The 24,035-nt window shown below is 38.7% G+C and overlaps 1 protein-coding gene across 2 annotated transcripts in view; it reads right to left on the reverse strand.

Moving 5' to 3' along the window:
* Positions 1-4,177: 4,177 nt before the first annotated feature.
* SNCAIP (synuclein alpha interacting protein) overlaps positions 4,178-24,035 on the reverse strand; it is a 126,615-nt gene continuing 106,757 nt past the window's right edge. The window contains exons 9-12 of one of the 2 annotated variants that reach the window (XM_058170999.1): positions 21,276-21,368; positions 18,963-20,010; positions 15,853-15,923; positions 4,178-4,841 (exon numbers count right to left, since the gene is read on the reverse strand). In XM_058170999.1, the coding sequence (XP_058026982.1) occupies positions 4,757-4,841; positions 15,853-15,923; positions 18,963-20,010; positions 21,276-21,368 (1,297 nt within the window). In that variant the 3' untranslated portion in view covers positions 4,178-4,756. The remainder of the gene's footprint in view (positions 4,842-15,852; positions 15,924-18,962; positions 20,011-21,275; positions 21,369-24,035) is intronic. The other variant, XM_058171000.1, reaches the window with a different exon arrangement.

Genomic DNA, 24,035 nt, shown 5'->3' on the forward strand with positions numbered 1-24,035 from the left:
CTTTATTAATTAAAATACATTTAAGATTAGTGTTTTTAACGTTATAAGCAGAGGTTTCAGCAGGTTCTGACCAGTTCTGGAGAACTGGTAGCGGAAATTTTGAGTGGTTCGGAGAACCAGTAGTAAAAATTCTGACTGGCCCCGCCCCCATCTATTCTCTGCTTCCTGAGTCCCAGCTGATCAGGAGGAAATGGGGATTTTGCAGTAACCTTCCCCTGGAATGGGGAGGGAATGGAGATTTTACAGTATCCTTCCCCTGCCACGCCCACCAAACTACACCCACAGAACTGGTAGTAATTTTTTTTAAAACCCACCACTGGTTATAAGCATTGATATTTAAAGAGAAGAAGTCATTTCAATCTATTCCTTGTTAAAGAACCATGTTTTTAGCATTTCAGAAACTAAAAAGAGGTTATGATGATAACCTGCTGACAATATTACCTAGTCTGGTAATGAAACCTTCAGAATCTGAATTGAAACAAACTTGGAAAGCAAACGACAGCCAAAATACTAATTAGAGGTCACTGATTCTGACACTGGCATTTCTGGGCTACAGTTCATTCCATTGTCTGCACTGACTATCAAGCACAAAATTTTCTGAAAATACACCCTTGCAATACCACAAGACACTGTGTTGAATAATGTAATACTTTCCCTAGTTCCCCTAATGGGCACTTCGTACTGATGCTACATCATCCAAATAGCAAATAACATGAGCACCACGTCAGTGGATCACTAGTTAAATATGTTTTGAAACAGGCAGGGATATGAATATAGCAGCTCCTTAGACTAAAAACATCTTTACCCAGGATTGTGCAGCAGCTGCTGAGCTTAGCCACACAGTCCTGCAGAAGGAGCTCTCTAGCTTATGTAGTTGCAGAAAGATGTTATGTTCATTCACACCACTGCACCCTCCAAAGATGGATGACTGTAATAAGCATCCTTTCTGTGTGGCTGCTTAACCAGTTGCAAATTCATTTTATTGCACTGTTCTCTGACACACATTGATCCACCTTGCACAGGATAACATCGTAAGAAACTCTGGCAAATGCTAGATTGAGATCAAGGCACACTACACCCACAGCATTCTCTTTGTGTAACAGACTAGTCCCTTGGTCATAAATAGAGACAAGTTTAGTCTGATATGACTTCTTCGTTTCCAGTCTTCTGGCTGCTCAGCATTTCTCTGGGAGTTTTCAACTATTATAGTGAGCGATTCTGAAATGTTTCTGCCACATTAAACATCCTGGTTGGTAAGTCATCTGGCCTAGGAAATTCGTTTGAACTGATAGTGGAGGGGCTTATGTGCTTTTATCAATCTTGAAACATGCTCCTTCTTTTTCCAATCCTGTAAGAGACTATGCAGAGATGAAAGGCACAAGTAATGTGTTAAGAAGTCCTGTCTTCATCCTATTACTCCAGATTACTTCTCTACCCCAAAACAGACAGACTTTTCAACTCTTCTTTAATCGCCAATGTTTCTCCTGAGTCACTTACTACATTTGGGATACTTTCCAGCCTCCTCTCTATGAGGTTCAGCCTAAAGTGCATTTCTACAAGCCTCAGCTACCAGTTTGTATTCCTTTGTTATGAAGGCATTTTTATATACGGTGCCTCCCTTTTGCTTTTCAGCTTGAAAGTGAGCTCACTGTTTATAGCCCTCTTAAAGCTTTTCCCATTTTTCTTCTTGTTAGGATTATTTACATGCAGGCTTTCAGCAATTTGTTTTTCATACTCATCCAATCTTCTTGTTTATCCTTCAAGATTTTGACCTATGGTACAATGCTAGCCTTTCATCTGAATGCATTAAACCTTCCTGAAATTCAATATACATTCCAAACTTTTCCTGCCCCAGTTATTTTAAACCTCAGCATGACACGGTTGCTTTCCCCCATGGAGCCTGACAATTTCAGTCCACAGATCAATTCCTCTGTTGGTCCAGAGTTAGCTCCTGAATAGCTGACCCCCTTCTTTTCTTTTTTTTCCTCAAAAAAATATTTGTTATTAACTAAATACAAAAAAGAGAGGAAGAGAAAGAAACAAATAATAAAAGAAACAAAAACACACAAGACATATACTCACAGAAACGTTGTACAATAAACACTTCAAAGAATAAAAATCACAATTCATTATAATTTTCCATAGCTAATCTATTTTGAGAAGCTATTGATTTATATGATGCTGGTAATATCAGCTCTATAGTCTATTGGAACTCCTAAATTTATTGTCAGGGTTCCAAATAACACCCCTTACCAAGTAAGAAGTTCCTCAAAGTTCCATTTTATCAGAGATGTCATATTAGCACATCTGGGAAAACCCTAATCTGAAAGCCCCTGGGTTTTCCCCACCCAAAGAAGTCAGAGTCCCTTTCCCTGCACCCACATGTCCATCACATGGTCCAATCAATCCACTATCCCAACTGAAGATGTCACACCTCTACAGGTGCAGGCTGAATGTCCTTGACTCCCTGAGAAAAGAATGTTGTTGTGGCTATTTATCTATCCATGCAACCTCCCCTTCCCAGTTTCCCACAGCAAACCTATGCACTAAATGTGGCAGCCCTGAAGATCTAAAGAAAAAGATGGCCTCCAGGGCTGACATTTATATTCCCAATGCTGAACAATGCTTTTAGCTGTTAAGTAGGGTTACAACACGGAATTTCTATGTTAAGATGTCAGCTTGTGATGGGATAGGAATGAACTTCAAAAGAATGTAGACTTCTGAAAATATTAAATCTCAAAACTAAATTCTTTCCCAAATGGAACAATTCTTGGACTCTGTCAAAACATGTGTTTAAATAAAGCATTAATTTCATTGCAGTTCCAACAATATAACTATTTCTATGTGCAGTGAAGTCCAATAAATATGAAATATTATTTGTTGTTGAAAAAGATCCAATCTTAGTTCTTTTGAAGTTTTTGGTATTTTCCCAACATTTTAATAATTCTTGTGAAAAAATATGGAAAAACAAAGAGAAAGGAAAACAATATATTTACATACTTAAATGATGGTTATAAACAGATTTTTCAAAACATTTTTGGAAAGTCAAAACAAACTCAGTGAATGAAGATCAGTCCAGATCAACTAGTCTTTCATGCCACTTAAAATAAGCCAGAATTAGATTCATCAGTAAGGGCGCCTAACAGTATAACTGGTTAGAAAATCACAATTTAATGCCATGTCTGGATGCAACCAGGTTTTGTCTAGTTTTTTTTTTTGGTTGAATATGTTACAGTATGTGAATAACCCATTGTAGTTATAGAAAGAAAACTAACTATAACAATGTATGGCTTAGTCTAGTAATTTAGCCAGTTGCCATTTAGAGAATAAGCCACAATTTGATGTAACCATGGCTTACAATATGTGACCTGAGTTAATTCTTTAATCAATCTCACTGTTTATGATGAATGACACTATCATTTTTCCTAGCTTTATGCAAATTCTCAGACATTGAATATGACAGAGTAACCGAAATAACTAGAAATTACTATGATATCACTTCATCTCTGGGTAGTAAAATAATGCAAATGTTTTTAAGTAAGTATTAAGAAAACCAGTTTGGAGTAAAGTTATGGCACCAGGCTAAAAATTGGCAGACTATGAGTTCTAGTCCTGCCTTAGATACAAAGCCAACTGGCACCCTTGAACTAGTCATTGTGTCTCAGTTCTATGACAATGACAAATCGCTTCTGAAAAACCTTGCCAAAAATAATGAATCCAGGTATTGCCAAGAGATAAGATTGAATTGAAAGAATACACAAAAGCCTTTCTATATAGATTATTTCTTTTAGACTGAATTACTTGCTTATGAAATCCATCCAAATTTATATTTAGAGATTATAATGCAACATCAACCTTGACTCTTGCCTGCCTTGATGTATTAATGTTTTAGGTAGGTGCTGCATGAACAATGGGACCACAAATTCACTTGGGACAGAAGATGTATCTACTCAAATAGATTCTATGTTGTTGTACTCTGAGCTGTTATCTTACTTCATGGACTCTATATCTATTGAACACTAATGGAACAAAACCTTATTCTAATTTATATAATTTTTTGATGGTGGTGAAAACAATGATGATCAGAGATCAAAACTTCAGCATCCCTATAAAAATGATTTAATATTAAAACATCCTAACCATAGTTTACCTATGATTATTTAAATAAAAGACACGAAGTGTTTCAAACGAATTGGATCACAAAGATAATTAAAAGAAATGAAGCAGAATACACATTTGAGCAGATATGCACTTTGTTTTGGTTAATACTGGTTTATTTTCTTTTATACAAACATTCAGAAAGAGTGACAAAATATAGGGACCAAAAGGAGGGAGGGAGCCATTGCCTTGGGCTCAGAAACAATCTGTACTTACAGAGCCTTTCTTTCGTCTTCTTTCTTCTTTAACAGACACAAATAGGTTTTGAAAAAGAGAGATACAGGACACGTTACATTATACCCATGCAACAGAGAATGTAAAAAATGGAGGTCAGATGATTATTTGGAAGGATCCTTGCATCACTGGGTTTCCAATCCATGGCTTTTTTCATCCCTGCCTTAAACAGAACACTTTACAAAAAGTGACATAGACACATACATGATTAATTTTTGTATATTGTCTAATGGCTACAAATTTAAGGCATCCTAAGAGTTTGTTATTTTGCTGGTGAAATTAGTATCTCGTATGGGTGAGTTCCAAGAGGGAAGATTTCAGGCCATGTTTGGAGGAAGACTATGAGATCCAATGAAATGTTAAGTCAAAGGAACAATTCTTGCAGCTCTGGTTCTTCAAAACAGTTTTTGATGTAAAAGCTCTGAGGTTTTTCATTGTAGCTGTTATGCCTAGCAAGAAAAAAAGAGAAACATTTATGATCAAATAACCTGTAGTCAATAATAATCCAAAAGTAGCATTAGTCTTAAATTGGCACAGACATTTGGTGGACCATCAAATATGTAGATAAATTTTAATCTTATAGCTAATAAATACCACAGAGATTATTTGTATTCCAATCTCCATCTATCCTGCTGTCAGGGACAATTATAGCATACCGTATGTGTATTCACTTGGACTATGATAATTACCTTGTGGGAAAATCCCAATTTTATAAAAATTGATTTATTTCCACCAAAGCAGCCTGGAATAAATATCTACAATTGGGAAACGAGAAATGATTTTAAACTCCAGTTAAGTTTTTCCCTACATCATAGGATGCAGAATGATAAACTATGTGGAAACAGATTGCAAATTTAGTTCAAATTCAGTGATGAACTAAATTTGAAAATGAGAGGTTCTTCTATTATGCATGTGCAAATAATTAAAAACTATGCAAATAATAAGCAGACTTTTTCATAATAATTTTATTCTGCCTAAGTAGACACTAATTGTAAAAATATGCTGTTTATCCCCCAATGCATAGATCATTAAGATTATATTATTCAAATACAATCATAGTATTAAAAAACTGTATACTATACATATATTTGCAAAACTGGTTTTGCACTGTATAAATAGCTGTTAATTAAGAATTGAATTTGCATTTATAGAGGAACTACAGGGAATATGTAAGTAAAGAAAATTAAAACCTCTTCCATGATATATTTCAAAAATATTCAGTAACTTTACCCAGTGCTCTGTACTTCTACGGTTTGCAATTTGGACAGAAAACTGGCTAGGTCGACTCTTTCACAGTAGGCAACTTTCAACACATGCTCCCTTCCTCATTGATAGTAGAAAGAACAATCTTAAAGAACAGCAATATCATAAAATCTGTAATGAACCTGTCACTTTCCATTTCACTCTCCATATTCTCTAATTAAATATGAATACATTGGTGTGACAAAAAGTTGCCACAAGCAGCTTGCTTTAAAAAAAAAAGCTCTGCTAACTGCACTATCCATTTAGTAGGATAGTCAGCTGAATTTCAGCTCTGAAACTTGCATATAGCATTTATTCTCAGAATCCAATCTAAACAATGCTTGTCAATTATCTCAATTGACTCTTATTGCTTGATTATGTGGTCAATTGTCTATAGCAGGATTCCACACCAGTGGTGGGATTCAAATTTTTTTACTACTGGTTCTGTGAGCATGGTATAGCTTGGAGGGCGTGGCAGGGGAAGGATACTGTAAAATCTCCATTCTCTCCTCACTCCAGGGGAAGTTTACTGCAAAATCCCCATTTCCTGGGACTCGGGATCAGCTGGGACTCGGGAGGCAGAGAATAAATGAGGGTGGGGCCAGTTAGAGATGGTATTTACTGGTTCTCCGAATTACTCAAAATTTCCACTACCAGTTCTCTAGAACTGGTCAGAACCTGCTGAATACCACCTCTGGTCCTCACCCCTGCTAGAGTTGTCACGCTGCTATAGTTTTCAGGTTGCTAAAGCTGCTAAAGTTGCCAAGGTTGAACACCCCTAGTCTATAGTTTGATGTGATGGTTAAGGTGCTGGATTAGAAATTGGGAGCATGTTTGTGCTTGTCATCCCTTAGACACAGAAACCATTGGTCAATCATTTTCTCTTAGCCCAACTCACTTTACAAGATTTCTGTTCTGAGGAAAATAGGAAGAAACATTATGTATACCTTCCTTGAGTTGTACAAAAAGAAAACAAGCTATAAATAAAATAAATAAAATTTAAAACTGCACAAATAAATCAAAATCACAAGTTTAGCAAGTATAGACATACAGTATATGTATAGTAACCATGTAAAACAAAAGAAATAATACGATGCTGTTTGATTCACTGTAATTTTGTAAATACTGCAGTCACTACTGTTCAAATGAAGTTCATAAAGTCCTTCTGTTCATCTACTACAGTTTTTAGCCTCCATACGATTGTTTCAAATTCATAAATGATCAGGTATAAAAGGCCCCATGTAGCTTCAAGTTTTCTGGTTTGAAGATAATTTCCAAATGAAAACAAAGTTTTAATGAATGAAATATCCTTATCATTTCTACAGAAAAATGCTTAGGATGACATGTAATATGGATGGTCCCTGATGGCTATGCTGCTATTTTATGAGAGTAATGTAAGAAATTCAACATGGTAACACATCAGTTCTTGGGATAAATAAAAGCTGTGGTGAGGTGGGTTTTTTTTGGTTAGAACCATCACACAAAAACCATGGTTTAATCCTTTTATTCCACGTTCTATGATTTTGATGGCATTTTTAAAGGAATTGTGGGTTATCTGCTTAAAACCTTACAGCTATTGTATGTTTTGGATGCATACATAAACATGCATATTGCATAACCCCCTCCTTGCAAATATGATACATAGCATAATTTAAGCTAAAACCCATTACAATAATTTTTAACTGACAACTTTGAAGGCTCACACCTTCAGCCCAGTCCATTCTATTGTTGTTTAAATGTTTATGAAAAAAATGCTGTATTCTAGGGTAGGTCATCTTGTTCTTTCTATTTCAATACATCAGGACTAATTCCAAGATTTTTATAGTCCTTTCTGGAACTTCATGCAAGCAAAGTATGTGTTTTAACAATGAACCATGCAGCTTTAAAAGCTTCTTAGATAAACTATGGCTTTTTGTGTGTTGATTATATGTAAAATGTTTTGTATATAGACACCAAGTTGGGAATTTAAGGAATCAAAATTCAGAAGTTGTAGCTAAATAAACCCAGAAATGTTTGAGTTGGATATAGCAAATCTATTTTTTTGCTTGGTTTCATACTACGTTTTCAAAGAGTAGTTTGCTCTATTTCAAGTAACTGAGCAAGAAAAAAATGCTTCATACTCACCATGATTGCCTGTTCTATATTTAAAACCAATTGTGGCCTTTCTAAGCTGATCTTCACAATGATCTAAACTTGTCCAGTTGAGAAGGCATCCTTGCTCAAATGTTTTCTATCTGGCAAATATTTTGTTTGCTGTAATTCCAGGCCACACCACAGACTTTCATATTACATTTTGGGATAATGCTTGCAAGCACTTTTGGGATGGTAATATTAACTAAGAAAACCCCCTTTTTTGTGGTCCTGCTTCTATTGATTGCAGACAAAAGGCCAAAAATAAAAATTTCTTCACATTTTTTCTCGTTAAGATTTACCCTATTTTTAGGGAAAGCTATTAGTTATGAAACTGAAAGATGAATTAACACTACCTATGAATTTTATTTTGTTCACAGGATGTTCTACCGCAAAAGCAGTGATGATATTATTTTTACCAACTCCCCCGCTGCCAACTACCATGAGGATCTGGAAAATATCACGTTCTTAGGAGCAGTTTTTGAAATTTCCCATACTGTACTTTAGAAAACTATTTTCCTCTCTTTCTCCTGGAAGAACTTTCACTGGATCCAAGTACTTTCTGCAGACAGAAGCTACCTTTCATTTATAGAATAGCATGTTCCAGATTTAAGCCAATGTATAGTCAGTGTTTCCCATCAAACTATAAGTAATTGTTTGTGAAAATTCTGACCTAACTTGGTAGATTTGGTTCTTATGGCTCACATTAAATTCTAAAGAGATGGGAACAAGCTGCTTTTAGATGAAGCTGAGAAAATGAAAAAGTTTCATATATTGGGAAAAACAGAGACAATCTTAGCCTCTACTCTGCATATGTAATCTGTTTAATTACACCTTTAAAAGTGTATATTAAAAAATTGCTACTGTCTTCAATGGAAGTGGTGAAGAAGTAATGTACAAATAACAGCTTCAGTAAAGATGCTATAGTTCACACTAGCATTTATCTAAGCACGAAGTTCATATCATGCCCACTACAAATTGTAGCCATGTGTTTAGCCTTCCTTCTTTCTTACAAGTAATTCATACCAAGTTTGCTTTCTGATAATAAATGGATATTGGTAATCTGAACACATATATCTAATGAAAAAGGAGTCTATTCATTTCTAAAAATGGATGGACTAACTTTGAGGACAACAAATATTGATCATTATTCATTATGCAGTATGTATAAAGGTAATAAAAGTAATATAAGAGAAATTCATGAGAAATGTTAAGTTCGGGAAGTAACGAGGCTGGAGACCAGGGTAGTGACAACAGCTCTTTAATATAGGGTGAACCCAGCGACAGGCTGGGGGAAAAACCTCTCCTTTTATACAGTTTTGCTGGAGGCTTCGTCCAATCAGCAACGTGCTGATTTCCCGCCCAAATATTTAAAGGCACAACTGTTAATACATAACACTCCTCCCCTCCCAGAAAACACTTGGTCTTATTTACATATTTATTTACATGTTATTTTTCGACGTAGTCACGCAAATAACCTGGGCGTCTCCTAGTTCTTTCTGACCTGCGCGGTTCAGTTCTGGGTGGTGTTTTGAGCTGGTCGGAGGGGCTGTTTTCTCCTCCCAGCTCTTTCTCTGGGCCATCGGGCTCTGGATTATTGGCCGACTCTTTTTCTTGGCCATCCGGCCTTGGATTAATTTTGGAATTTTCCTTGCTGTTTCCCTCGGGGACCTGATGGCGTCGCTGGAACTCTGGGACCTCAGCTAAGTCTTGCGCCTCCCCCGGGTCATTGTCAGCTGTGGATTCAAAGTGGTATTGGTCATTACCTGTCTCTGTTGGTTCGGTTTGGTTAGTTATTCGTTTCCTTAACTGATCTATGTGGCGCCGCCACACTCGGTTGTCTGGTAGCTCTACCACATACGATTTTGGCCCTGTTACTTTTGTTACTTGTCCTGCGAGCCAACTAGGGCCGTCCCCATAGTTTCGGGCCCACACCCGGTCGCCTATGCTTATTTCCCTTGTTTTTTCTAGCTCCCCTTGTAACCCTCGGGTGTGTAATGGGGTTCAAACGGTCAAGTGGGCACCGGAGTTTTCGTCCCATTAGCAATTCGGCTGGGCTTTTCCCAGTGGCTGTGCTTGGGGTTCTATGCTGGACGGCTAGGAAAAAGTCTATTTTTGTTTGCCAGTCACCTGGCTTGAGCCTGGACAATGCCTCCTTAGCGCTCGGACGGAACGCCCTGCAAGGCCATCCGACGCAGGGGGGAAAGGTGCAGAGAGGGCATGTCGGATGCCTTCCTCTGCCAGGTACTCTTCAAACTGGGCTGCCGTGAATTGGGGCCCATTGTCGGACACCAGAGTGTCCGGCAACCCGTGAGTTGCGAATAGGTGGCGCAGGGTTGCGATTACTGCTTGGCTGTGGTGGACTTCATAAGTATGATCTCTAACCATTTGGAAAATGCGTCCACCACCACTAGGAACGTTTGGCCGTGAAAGGGCCAGCAAAGTCAATGTGGATTCTTGACCAAGGCCCTTGGGGCTTTTCCCATTCTCTGACTGGGGCTGTTGGGGTAGCGGTCTGGACTCTTGGCAAGCTTGGCATTTCCCTACCCTCTCAGCAATCTCTGCGTCCATGAGTGGCCACCATACATAGCTTCTAGCTAACCCCTTCATCCTTACGATGCCTGGGTGACCCTCGTGGAGGAGGTCCAATACCTTTCCCTTAACTTAACAGGAATTATTACACGATCACCCCATAACAGGCACCCCTTGAGCCGAGAGCTCATCACGTTTCTTAACAAATTCTTTGAACCGTTCGCCCGCGCAGCGGCCACCCTCTCTGTACCCAACCGAGTACAGTCCTTAACACAATGTCCGGTATGATGCCCGAGCCACTTCCTTTGATGTGACTGGGCCAGAGTCCAACGAGTCAATAAGGAGGATGGGTGTCCCGGGTGGGGTCTTGATCGCCCCGGCAGTGGGCATCGGCTCAATGCGTCTGCATGCCCCACTTCTTTTCCCGGTCGATGCTGCAGCTTGTATGAGTAAGCGGCTAAAATATAGTCCATCGAGTCAAGCGTGGCGAAAGTGCCACAGGCGTTGGCGGTCGCCAGCCAGTAATCCCAGTAACGGTCTGTGGTCAGTCACGATTTCAAAATTCCGCCCAAAGACATACTCATGGAATTTTTGACCCCTGATACAATGGCTAATGCTTCTTTGTCTAATTGGCTGTAGTTCCTCTCTGGGAGGACATCGTTCTAGAGTAGAACGCTATAGGGGCTTCTGTGCCGTTTGGAAGTCTATGGCTGAGTACAGCCCCACCCCATAAGGGGACGCGCAAACCAGCACTAGGGGTAGTGAGTCGTGATATTGGATGAGCAGGCTATCACTTGAGAGCAGGTTCTTTACTGCTTCAAAAGCCCTATTTTCTGACTTTCCCCAAGACCAAACAGTATTTTTCCTAAGAGCCTATGCAGCGGTTCCATAGCAGTTGCTTTGTTCTTTAAAAGACCGCGTAAAATTAACCAATCCCAGGAATGCCTGCAGCTCTGCTTTGTTTTTGGGCGCTGGAGCCTTCCTAATTGCCTTAACCTTGCTCCCAGTAGGGTGAATTCCTTTCTTGTCTATCCGGTAGCCCAAGAAATCGACCGATTCGACCCCTATCTGACATTTATTTGTCTTGACTTTTAATCCGGCTGTCCGGAAAATGCTCAAGACCTTTCTTAACCGCTCCCCCAATTCCTCCATGTTTTCCCCTGAAATTAGGACATCATCAGTAGGAACTACCCTGGGAGCCCTTGCAGTAGTCGTTCCATCAGGTTTTGGAACAGCCCTGGTGCCACACTAACCCCAAATTGCAATCGGGTGCACTTGAATGCCCCCTGTGCGTCACAATCGTTTGGGCTTGGCTGTGCGGGCGTCTACTGGCAGTTGTTGGTAGGCTTGGGCCAAGTCTAACTTTGCAAAGACTTGCCCTTGCCCCAAAGAGTGCAATAAGTGTTGCACCACGGAACCGGTAAGCGCTTTTCTGTAAGGCTTTGTTAAGCGTCGCCTTGTAGTCAGCGCAAATTCTAATTGACCCGTCCGGTTTGATGGGGTGACGATTGGCGTCTCCCACTTTGCGTGATCGACTGGCACCAAAATCCCTGATTTATGAGCTTGTCCAGCTCCTTATCAATTTTGGTTTTAGGGCAAAGGACTCTCCTCGCCTTAAGCCTAATGGGGGCTACCTGGGGTCTAAGTTGAAGGAAATAGGGGTCCCCTTGTACTTGCCCAGGCAGTCCTTGAAGACATCTTGAACTCGTTAAAGAGAATGTCTTTCAAATTGCAGTCACTTCTGTAGATGCCAGTCACTCCCATGCCCAGGGCACGAAACCAGTCTAGTCCCAACAGACTGGGCAGAGTTCCTTCGACGATCGTGATGGGCAGGGTCTTTTGTGAGGGCCGTACTCGACTCGGACGGAGGTGGTCCCTCGAACAGGGATGCGATTCCCTGGTAGTCGTGCACTCGTAGCCGCTGTGCTTGCAGATGGCGCTCGCGACGGACGGCAGCGACTTCGCCAGAGTGTCCCAGGACATGATGGTGATCGCTGATCCGTGTCTACTTCAAGCCTGCACCGTACTCCCTCGATCTTGGGCTTTGTGAAAATCTTCTTTCCACTTTGGTTGAGGCGCGCCTATAATGACAGTCGTTTGGTTAGACTTCGCGCCTTTCTTGTTTGAACCAATCGCGGGCCGCCTTTCCGGTTCCGCTTTGATTGGCCGATTTGAATTTTCGGCGGAAGGTTGGGCCGCTCTGCAAACCTGAGCTAAGTGTCCTTTCTTCCCACACCGCCGCATGTCGCGTCTTTAAACCTGCAGCGTTGGCGCTGATGCTGCCCTCCGCAGCTTCCGCACTCGCCACGGTCCTCAGTGTCGCGTTTCTCGGTCCGGCAGACCCTTCCTCATCTCGCCTCACCTTCGGATTCGGACTGAATCTCCTCCTGGTGTACTGGCGTTGGCTTTGCGCCGCCTTGGATTGAAGAGGCTTTGCAGGGTCTCTGCTGCTTTAGTAGACATTTCGTGTGCTCTGGCCTCGCCCAGAGCGGTGGCTAGTGTCAGGTTGCTCCTGGCTAGCAGTCGCCGCCGTAGGCGGATGTCCTTGACCCCTCGGATGAGTTGCTCGAGTAGCACTGCCTAAGTCTCGGTATCCGCAGTCCTTGGACGCTCTTCTTAAAGCGGCCATGTAGTCACCGATGGACTCGCCTCCATCTGTCTCGTTCTCAATTCAAACCGCTGCACGTATTTGGACGGCGTCGGTGCGAAATGGTTCTTCAGCAAAGTCTGCAGAGTCGGCCACGATACCGATTGTATCGGCGTTGGCTCTGCCAGGGCTTCCGCAATCTCGGTTACCTCCGGCCCGCAATGGCTTAGGGAGTAAGCCCGTTTGCGGTTATCAGGATCCTGTAGTTCGTTGGCTTCTAGAAAGCTTTCGAAACGGGTCATATATGTTCCCCATTTCTCCTTGCCCGGGTTGTACGGTGCGGGTGGCGTGTTTGCCATTTCCGCGTTTCTGCCCTGAGTTTGCTGGGTTCGGGACTAGCGTGCTTCAGCTCGGTTCTGGTTCTCCTAACCTCGAGATCCCATCCTCGTCGCCAATGTTAAGTTCGGGAAGTAACGAGGCTGGAGACCAGGGTAGTGACAACAGCTCTTTAATATAGGGTGAACCCAGCGACAGGCTGGGGGAAAAACCTCTCCTTTTATACAGTTTTGCTGGAGGCTTCGTCCAATCAGCAACGTGCTGATTTCCCGCCCAAATATTTAAAGGCACAACTGTTAATACATAACAAGAAATGTATGAGATGTGATTAAAATACTTATCACAGATAAAACATAATAGATAGATAGATAGATAGATAGATAGATAGATAGATAGATAGACAGACAGACAGACAGACAGACAGACAGACACATAGATAGATATAGATGGATTTGTTTTTCAGGGTTTAATCATATAGTGTATGTGCTATATTAAACCATGAGAAACAGATGGATTTATCTAGCTTTTTATCTGTCATCTATCAGTCAGTCAGTCAGTCAGTCAGTCAGTCACAGTCAGTCAGTCAGTCAGTCAGTCTGTCTGTCTATCAATCAATCAATCTATCTATCCTGTTTCCCCCAAAATAAGTCATTGCCTGATAATAAGCACAATTGGGCTTTTGAGCGCATGGCAATAAGGCCAAGCACTTATTTCAGGGTTCAAAAAGATATAAGACAGAGTCTTATTTTTGGGGAAACACGGTATCTATCTATCTATCTATCTATCTATCTATCTATCTATCTATCTATCTATCTATCAATCAATCAATCAATCTATCTATACATTATCTATCTCTATAGCCAGCCCAGCCATCATCTATCTTATCCTAAAGTTGCATATGAAATTTTCCTCTAAATAAAAGCAAATATGACTGTATGGAATTTAAAAAGCTAAAATAAATTTCTTAACTTAAAGACACTTACTCCAAAATCTATTGCTACAATTATTTAACTTTTTATGTTATTACCATTCTTGTTTTATCATTGCCAACTTCTTTGTTACAATGGGTGATAAACTGCTAAAATAACTAAATTCCAAGAATCTGAACAACTATAAAACTGGTGGCTGCATTGGATCTTATGGACAACTTTAATTATACCTCACATCTTTTCCAAACGAGTGTCGAGTAAAAACTGAAATTTTGAGTCAGATCCAGACCTGTAGTCAGTGGAATTTTAAAACATAAGCGAAAGGGGGTTGTGGGGACCTTTTAGGTGATTTTATATTAGTCTTAAGCAGTGGTGAGATTCAAGTAATTTAACAACCGGTTCTCTGACCTAATGATTTCTTCCAACAACCAGTTTGCCAAACTGCTCAGAAAGTTAACAACTGGTTCTCCTGAAGTGGTGCGAACTGGCTGAATCCCACCACTGGTCTTAAGTAACTACTCTGAAGGACCTCTGGAGGAACTTAGCTCTTGGAATAGAGGTAGGCATCTTGAAAAGGATACCAATAAATATATTGTTCAGTACAATCATCTAAATTTCCATCCTGGTACAATTCCTACAAAAAATATATATGCCTTTTCCTACCCTTAGGGTATAGTCAGAGATAATTAGTCACCATGTCCTCCCCTGTCCCACTGATGATAAAATCAGGGTCAAATTAATGGTGGTAAAGGAACTCAAGGGCTCCGTCTTTGAACATCCAAATTCTTGCAGATATTTTAACTGATAGTACTGTAGTTAAGTTGCTTGTTTTGCTTTGTTGGCATTTAAACATACGAAGGCCTTTTTAAAATTCTTAATTGTAGCCATGGTTTTATTTTGATCTGATTTTCTTATATCTAGCATTCTTTTTATCATTTTTCTTGTTTTGTCTTCTTGTATTGTATGCTATGCTACATTGTTATGACTTGTGATTACAGCAATAAGCCTATTTATATAGTTAGTACTCTGGAGAATTGAGAAACTTTCCAAAACCATGTGAGAGGTAGGGCTGATGGCTGCAAGGAGAAAAGACATTTGGCAAAAATTGTTTACCAGCAGAAAACATTTCTTGGACCTTGGTTCTCTCTCCAAACAGAAGTAGCATTTCATTCACAGAAATGCAAGTCTGGTTCCAACCAAGTATATTTACATTTATGAAAAGAGAAAAACACTTTAATTTTGGCCTACTTAACATTATTTTTGCATTAGAAAATCAGAGTTCAAAGACAAGTTAGAAAGACTTGAGCCAATAGAGCATGAGGCACACTTTCTCTGAATATATAAATGGAATGACTTGGCCTATGCATAAGAGGAAATTTAATTTCCATCCTCATCTGCTGTTTGACTTCCATTCAAGAGGCTACACAATGCCAAACAGAACTAAAGGGCATTTTTGAATTTATGAGTACTAGTGTTTTTTATGCACACTATGCCATGGAACCATTAAACTAGTTCAGCTATGAATACTAGCAATGGTTTTTAAGAATTTACGGGTTTTTTTTTTAGCAGGTCAAAATTTTATTTTCTTTTACAGTTATCATCAATTGTTGCATTAGCTCAAGCTGTGAACAGTTGTAAATTGTAGATGCAATGAGAAAATAATAAAAAGCAATAAAAATGCTTTCAGTCTACCTCAGGACATACCATGCATTGTTATCGAGGTGGTCTTCAATCAGCATGCGAGTGGAAAAACTGGTGTAGCTGGAACAAAGAGCCTAAGGGAGGGCAATGCATTTGTCAGTTGAAGGGCCATGCAACAAGCTTCTCACATGCAAAACATACAGACAGCTATTAAAAAGGTAAGCCTATCAACAAATGGCCTGAACATTTACATTACAATTTGGCATTGGAATAAGCATGCAGATAGAGAGCCAGTTTGGTGTGGTGGTTAAGGCATCAGGCTACGGACCAGAAGATGGTATTTCCAGTCCCATCTTGGCTCCAAAGCTAGCTGGATGACTTTGGACCTGTCAGTTTCTCTCAGTTCTAGGAAGGAGCTAATGGTGAACCACTTCTGAAAAACCTTGCCAAGAAAACAGCAGGGACTTGTCCAGGCTATTTCCCAAGAATTAGATATGATTGAATGGAAGAAAGAAAAAAAGGCATGCAGAATTTTCAGTGTCTCACTAGAGTGCTGGATGGAAGGGAAAGCTGCTTCTATTCCACCCTAGAGATCAGGATGTCCTTTTGGCACACAATACTAATTTTCTACCTTGGTGATATAATGATACAAGGATGAGTCCCATTGGACAGTGTCTACAACTTTATCAGATAAAAAAGGAAATAGTGCTGATATCTGGCACTGGCTCACATCCATCAGTAAAGCTGAAACCAGGTAGCTCTGAAATAATGCTTTTTGGAGGAATGAATGTTGCAAGTATTTTTTTAAAAAAATCTTCACTAATACATTCCATAGTGACAATAAACAGATACAGAATGCCATGAAAACAGATCCCCCCTCCCCCCAAAAATAAGGAGAAAAAAATTATAGGTCTTTGCTTGGCGTTCTTGAAAAAATACATATGTTCCTGACCACAAATTGTCATTTAATCATCACTAAACCTTAATAACAGGATGGACAGTTTTTTAATGATTAAGGGCATGGAATCAGTGATGCAAAATATTTGTAGGCACATCACATCCAGACAAACTGAGATTTTCCTCTTTTCTTCTCTTGATTTTTGGGAAGAGATTGGGTTTGTAAAAATAAGAAAATGCTGGTTTAGAACTTATGCTATAGTTTGGGAATGTTTCTTATCTTGAAATTGCATAAAAACACAACATCAGTTTTCAGTAATCAGAGTTGGAACAGGTTATCAGGGCTACCACATAAACAAAAAGGCACTTGGATGCCTGATGCAGTCTTAGGATCAAAAACTTCTGTCAACCACTTATATATAATTTCAACAAATCCTAATCTATAGACAAATATATCATCTGCCCTGCCTTTCAGTACACTTTGGCTTCTTAGTCTCCTTTAACACATATCTTCATTATTAGAACCAACATGGAGGTAGAATTTATTCATATGAATGTTAGTCTAGTTCAATATTATAGGACCTTATTTTTAGGCTTACATTTTTGAAACCAAATGAACTATACACTGACTTTCTGTGAAAGCTTACTCTTTTTTTAAAAGCTTTCTTTATATAAATATAATACTTGTTTTTTCTTGGAATGGCACTGTAAAATATGATCCACCCAGTTATTTTATCAAAGCTGCCTTCCAAAACACCTGATCAGGAGTATGCAGCTTCTGTTGGCTAAAATATCCAATGGATGGAGCTAAGACCTCAAATGGACATGAGATTTGGGAACATTACTTTCTTTAAATGGAGAAAAGTGTGCCTTAGGCATCAACCATTTTCCTACTTAAAATCAACCTCCTCTCCCACCCACCTCCTCCCCAAAAAATACAGACTGAACTGTTTTCTTTTTTCCTATCACTTCCAGTGGATAGGGATTTGGAATCCAGGAAAGAATGCTGGCAAATTGAATCTACCTTATATTATTGGCACCTCTGTTCTAGACAAAACTTGTTTTTATACCTCTCTTTTCTTTCTTCCATAACTTTCATCTCTGTGGCAGAATTCTATTTGGAAGCGTTTCCCATTTCTTTGGATCTCTAGAAGCAAATCAAGTTCTCCAGAAGTCCCATAATTTCAGTGTTTTCCCTGGTACTCATCATTGTTATAAATAAAGGTTGAACCTTAGCTTCCTAATTCTGATCCCTTTGCCTCTCACTTCTAGTGCAGCATTACCCAATGTTTTAAACTACCCTATTCTTGTCCATCACCTACTGTATCTCTTTCTAAACCAATCACATTTCAGTTGCTTTGTGGCTTAATACATGATGGCCAACACAAGTAAACTATTTTAAATAATTCTGTATAATAGCTGGTAATGTCTTCAAGTAAGACAGTGTGCTTCATAACTGGGGTTTGTTTGTTTTTTGCTCCCCTAGCATAAATGCTGAAACAGAAAGGTTTGCACTTGTATAGAAGAGAAAATCATTCAAAGCTGGAACATGTCAGTCCATATGAATGTTTTAACACATTATAATAGCTGCCAAGCACAGCATTTAGGTAAGGGAAACAGAATGTAACACCATGCTTGGGTCCCCTGGTGCTTCATGTATTTATAGTTTAGAATTTCTTCATATGGCTGTATTCCTGTTTCTAGTTTAACAGCATTGCATGGATATGCCTCCCTAACAATATTTCTATAATGTATTCCAAATAAAATATTTATTACTCTTATCCAATCATCTTTCTCTCTCTCTGCATATATGAAGTATAGAATATTTTATCTTTTGCTGAGAGGTTTGGATTTTAAGAACCATCTACATAAAAAACTATTCCTAGTCTGAATTCATACCAAAGCAAAATGATGAGATATTCCTTTCATCTGTGACCTATATATAAAACAAAACACTCTGATATTTCTTCTGTGAGAATGCAAGCTGGCTTTTACTGTCATCACTTCATCCAAGCAAATACAAAAGTTCGCATTATGATCCACATTTTGAAAAAAGCTGATTCAGAAATCTTTTGTGTTACACCCTTTCCAATTTTTTCCTGCCACCTTCCAGATGTTCCCACATCATCATTCACCTCTCCTAAATTTCCCCAGTGATGATGAGCTAATATCAATTTAATCCTGCAATGCATATATCATTATTTTGGGCATTCATTTCTGGCAGAAATTATTGATGAAAAGCACAAAGATTCCCTCAACCCTTTATAATAACTCACTGGTTTATTTTTTCCTTTTGTAGAAGTTGCTGAATTTCCCTTGCTATCTGTGGCTTTTCTTCCTAATGAGGTAAAGGGTGATGAGGTCTTGATTAAACTTGAGGAGTGATAATTATTATTATTGTTCTGATTGCCACTCAGTGTCTCCATTATGGATCGAAATGTTCCAAATGGACGTTTCTGCTGCTCCGCAGTGTCAGTATTAGGTATTGGCCGTGGAAGAGATTTATTTTGCTCTTTGTCCTTCTCTCCATTTAAACCAATCTCTGTTTGCTCCAACTGTACCACAGGCTCCTCAAATGTCACTCTGAGTTTTGAATTCTGGGCAGTCCTGCGTTTTGAAGAGGGAGACTTGAGGGCACTCTTGGGACTCGTGGCTACTTTGGGAGCAATCGTGGTATCAGGATTGGCTTGACTGGGGTCTCCCCCAACCTGGCTTTGAGACACAGTTCCAGTCTGATAGTGGGATTCATTATCAGGATCGCTACTTTCAGAAGTGGGAGAAGGGCTGTGACCATCCACCGATTTTGAGGTTTTAATTCCAAAAGGAAACCGGCGCCCAGATGCCAAAGCATGTTTCTTAATCATGAGATGCAAATTCTCAGTGCTTTCAGTATTTTCCACTATAGGCCGTGGCCTGGGCTTATCAATTCTTTTCACCGGTGTGTTCTTTTGGTCTTCCGAATTATTTGAATCTGTGTCAGATTCACTGAGGGACCTCTGCATTAGATGCTTCAGTCTTGCTAATTTCAGTTCCTTTTTCTCCAACGGTACCTTCTTTGTATTCTTGGAAGCCTGAACATCCTGAAATTCTAAGGACAGTTTTTCCTGCATGCAGACATTCTCAGAGATTTCTTTCCCCAGCAACTGGCGCAGGATTTTGTCAGATTCCTCCTCTTTCATCTTGGGCCGATTAGGGTGGTGAGTTCCTGCACTGCCATGAATCTGAATCCCATCATGAGTGCTCAGTTTACTTTTTGGTGGAGTCACATCATCTGTATCATATTGTTTCCACTGAGGTTTGCCAGAAATTGGTGATGATGGTGAACTTCAGTGGAGAAAGAAAAAAAAATTAGTACAGAAGACCACAATCAAAATTATACAGACACAACATGGAAGTTTCCATTACATTTTCTTCCCCTTTCCTATGCATTCCTATTGCCTTCTATTTTTGACCTCATCCACTTGGAATATATTATGGACTTGCACATTTATGCTACATTTAAGAATGTAATTCTATTTGCAAGCTAGGATCTATTATTTTCAGTTTTTACTAGTCTCTCTCAGAATAATTTTCTAATAAACATTTATATTAGATGTTTGTAGCTTGTGAGTTAAAATCTAATATTATTCTTGATTATAATCAGCATAGTTTTGACTTCATGGGAATAGTAATAATATTATTAACAGTCAACCATAATACTAAGGTCATCACCAGCGAAACAGCATTGTCTATGCCTCAGAATTTACAATTCAGTTGATAGTCCTTATGTTAACACTGGAAAAGACATTGAGAAGGGGAGAGAGGAGTTGGAAATCTATAAATATTCTTCTCACTGTTATATTTGAATTTAATATGAATAGAGCAGCATAACTGATTTCCACTCCATTTTTACATATCAGGATGTAAAAATCCTGATATGTCTGAGCTTATCAATTCTTATCAATTTACATGTCTGAGGAAGTTTAGATGAAGAGGTTAAACAAGTGATCTGAAGCAGCCTTCTCCATCTTGGCATGGAATGTCTCCAGATGGGCAGATCAAGTATCAGGTCAGAATTCTTAGCAATGACCAGAATTTGGCTAGAACATTAAAATTTACACTTTGGACGGTAACTACACTGGTATGGTGGAATCTGCTTATCTTGTTGTTCTATAGTGATTGCAGTTAGTTTTGGCGATGGTTTTGTAAATAGGTGAATAGAAATAGACATACTGCTCTGATTAATTAGTGTTGTTTTAATTCTTTGCACCTGACATTAATCTCACTAGGCTAACTACACTTGCTTGGATCTTCTCAAAACTTTATGTATGCTATAGATACAAGATATTGGAGAAATTACTGCCTTTTTCTCAAGTTTTCCTTTTTTATATTATGTATTTCTGTAGAAGCAAAATAATCATACTTTTGCATTTGACATATCAGAACCTTCTCTATTTTGCATTCAATATGAATTTCTATTGTGTGATATTTCTGTTACATTTTTTAAAAAAACTCAGATTAAAATTTTAGTTGAAGCATAATTTAGTTGTGTAGTAATTATGAGAAATACCTGTTCAGAAACTGAATCCCACTTTTATAAACCTAGTTACCTTGAAGATGTTGACTGTGATTTTCCATCTGCCCTCTGAGTTTCTAGAAGCTCCTGGAGTTGATTCTGTAAACCCACACGTTCTACTGTCTGCCTGGAAGAAATATGACATTGTTACCCCATTTTTGTTCCTAAAAAAAGCTGTCCATCAATGTACCAAAGGAGGCACAATTGTTTTAGTAAACATCCCTTTAAAAAGAGCCCTGCTCATTTATAATTTAAGGGCTGCACTCAGAGAACATATACAAATGCCAACATACACAAAGGAGATCTCTGTTCTACAAATTGCTTCTAATACTTGTGACAGCACTTTGATCATTTTATTGAACCCTCTGAAAGTTGCCTGCATTATATATATTATTTATTACTAGCAGTGATGTTGCTGTAAACTGTGAGATTAGAATTTTAAGGAACAGATTGCCAGAGCTTTGGAATTCATAACTAGGAATTTACTGATGTCTGATTAAACAGGAGTCATTGAAATTTGGCAATACTTTTCTTTAACCACTTTTACCAATGACTTGAGGGGAAAATTAAATTTAAATGTTGGGTTTTTTCCCAATTTTATTTAGGCAGTAACATTTTTACTTGTCCATTTAATATAGTCTTGATAGATGGACAGGTAGTCTTCAATTTACAACCACAATTGACCTCAATATTTCTGTTGCTAAGTGAGATACTATAGTTGTTAAATAAGTTTTGTCCCATTTTGCAATCGTTCTTGCTGCAGTTGTTAAGTGAATCACTGCAGTTATTCATCTAATAATATGATTGTTAAATAAATCTGGATTCCCCATTGACTTTGTTACAAGGTCGCAAAAGGTAATCAGATGCCACGGAACACTGCAACTGTCATAAATATGAACCAGTTGCCAAGCATCTGAATTTTGATCATGTGACTATGGGGATTCTGCAACCGTCGTAGGTGTGAAAAACAGTTATAAGTCACTTTTTTCAGTGCTGTTATAACTTTGAAGGGTCACTAAATGAATGGCTGTAAGTCAAGGACTACCTGTACACAGAATGGTGTAAATAATTCTTTACTTGCTTTTTAAAACTACAGACCTTCCAAAATAGTTTATAGTGTAATGTAAAGTATACAATTTGGAAGGGTCATAGCTAACTCATCCCAGCTGATTTGACCTGGCCATTTTGTGGAGGAATGACTCACCACAGGATAACTCAAGAGAGGGTCAAGTGAATTGCAGCAAGCCTTGTCTTGCTTTAGTTTTGAACTGTATCAACGGTATCAACCGTATCAACCTTTGAGGTGAGGTGAACTGCAATTCTACTTGAGTTACCCACATTGAAATATCCCATGGTGAGTGGTCCTGTAGTGAGTAGGCCAGGGCAAGTTGACTGAGATGAGTTGGCTGGGCCGAGTTGGTTGTAGTGAGTTGTCCCATTCTGATTTGAAATGTAAAAAGTTCAGAAACTTTTAATATAAAAGAAATTTGAAATTAGCTCATCATGGAAGAAACATGTAATAATGAAAAACTTGCAATTAATTTTTTTTAAATTATTAAATGCATTCCTCCATTTCCCTCATGGTAGACACTCATTTAGAAGAGAGCTAGTACACTTATTCAGCATTCATTTGGAATGATGTGACTCAATAAACACAAAATGAGGGTGAACTGAGGCCAGTGCTTATAAGTCAAAACTAAAGAAACAAAGCAGTGTACTTTATACTAAATAAGTTTATAGCATTGTTAGCAACACGGAAGCAATATCTAGATTTTTCTGTTTCGTACATTACCACTTTCATATTTAACATTAAGTGGTCAAGTACCATGTACTAGATTATATATTTTATTTTAAAACATGACCCTTATTCATCAATTGGTTCTTTCCAATAAGATTTATGTTTAATAAAACTGCAAACTTTCTACATAAATCCTTGTTTAAAAATCTCTTTTCCAGTACATGGTACCTGTTTTAAGCATTGTGATACTACAATCCTTGAAAGACATTATTTTGTTGTTAGCTATACAATACTCTGGAGAAGTGATCTCTTTTTCTATATTTAATCAAAGATTTTACTGCCAGGGATTTAATTTTATTCCCCCCCTTCCTATTGTTAAAAAAGACTAATTTTTTAAAAGTAATTTAATTGCATAACATTATTTATGTGTGTCTGTGTCTGTGAATTAGTCTTTTATTTCTTTTTTCTTTAGTAAACTATATGTGGATTTTTCTCATAAATATGATTTTAGGTTTTAGACATTTCTTGAAAAACCCGTTCTAATGGGATATTTTAGGTAAATACTTTTAGATAGAATTTAAAAATGAAGTAAAATTAAAACACTAGCATGTTATTTATTTTATTGACATTGTTATTTATTTAGCTATAGCTATTGTTTTATGGGATGCAGTGGCGCAGTGGCTAAGATGCTGAACTTGTCGACCAGGAGGTTGGCAATTCAGCAGTTCAAATCCCTAGCGCTGCATAACAGAGTGAGCTCCCGTTACTTGTCCCAGCTTCTGCCAACCTAGCAGTTTGAAAGCATGTAAAAAATGCAAGTAGAAAAAATAGGGACCAGCACTCCATGCGCCTTTGGGGTTTAGTCATGCTGGCCACATGACCACAGAGATATCTTCTGACAGCGTGACTCCTCAGCTTAGAAACGGAGATGAGCACCGCCCCTAGAGCTGGAACCAACTAGCACCCATGTGCAGAGGAACCTTTACCTTTTATTGTCTTATGATGCTATATTTCCAGGAGTTTAGAAAGGGATAGTAGCAATAACACAATAATAAA

The sequence above is a fragment of the Ahaetulla prasina genome, chromosome 2, assembly GCF_028640845.1.
Source record: "Ahaetulla prasina isolate Xishuangbanna chromosome 2, ASM2864084v1, whole genome shotgun sequence".
NCBI lineage: Eukaryota > Metazoa > Chordata > Lepidosauria > Squamata > Colubridae > Ahaetulla > Ahaetulla prasina.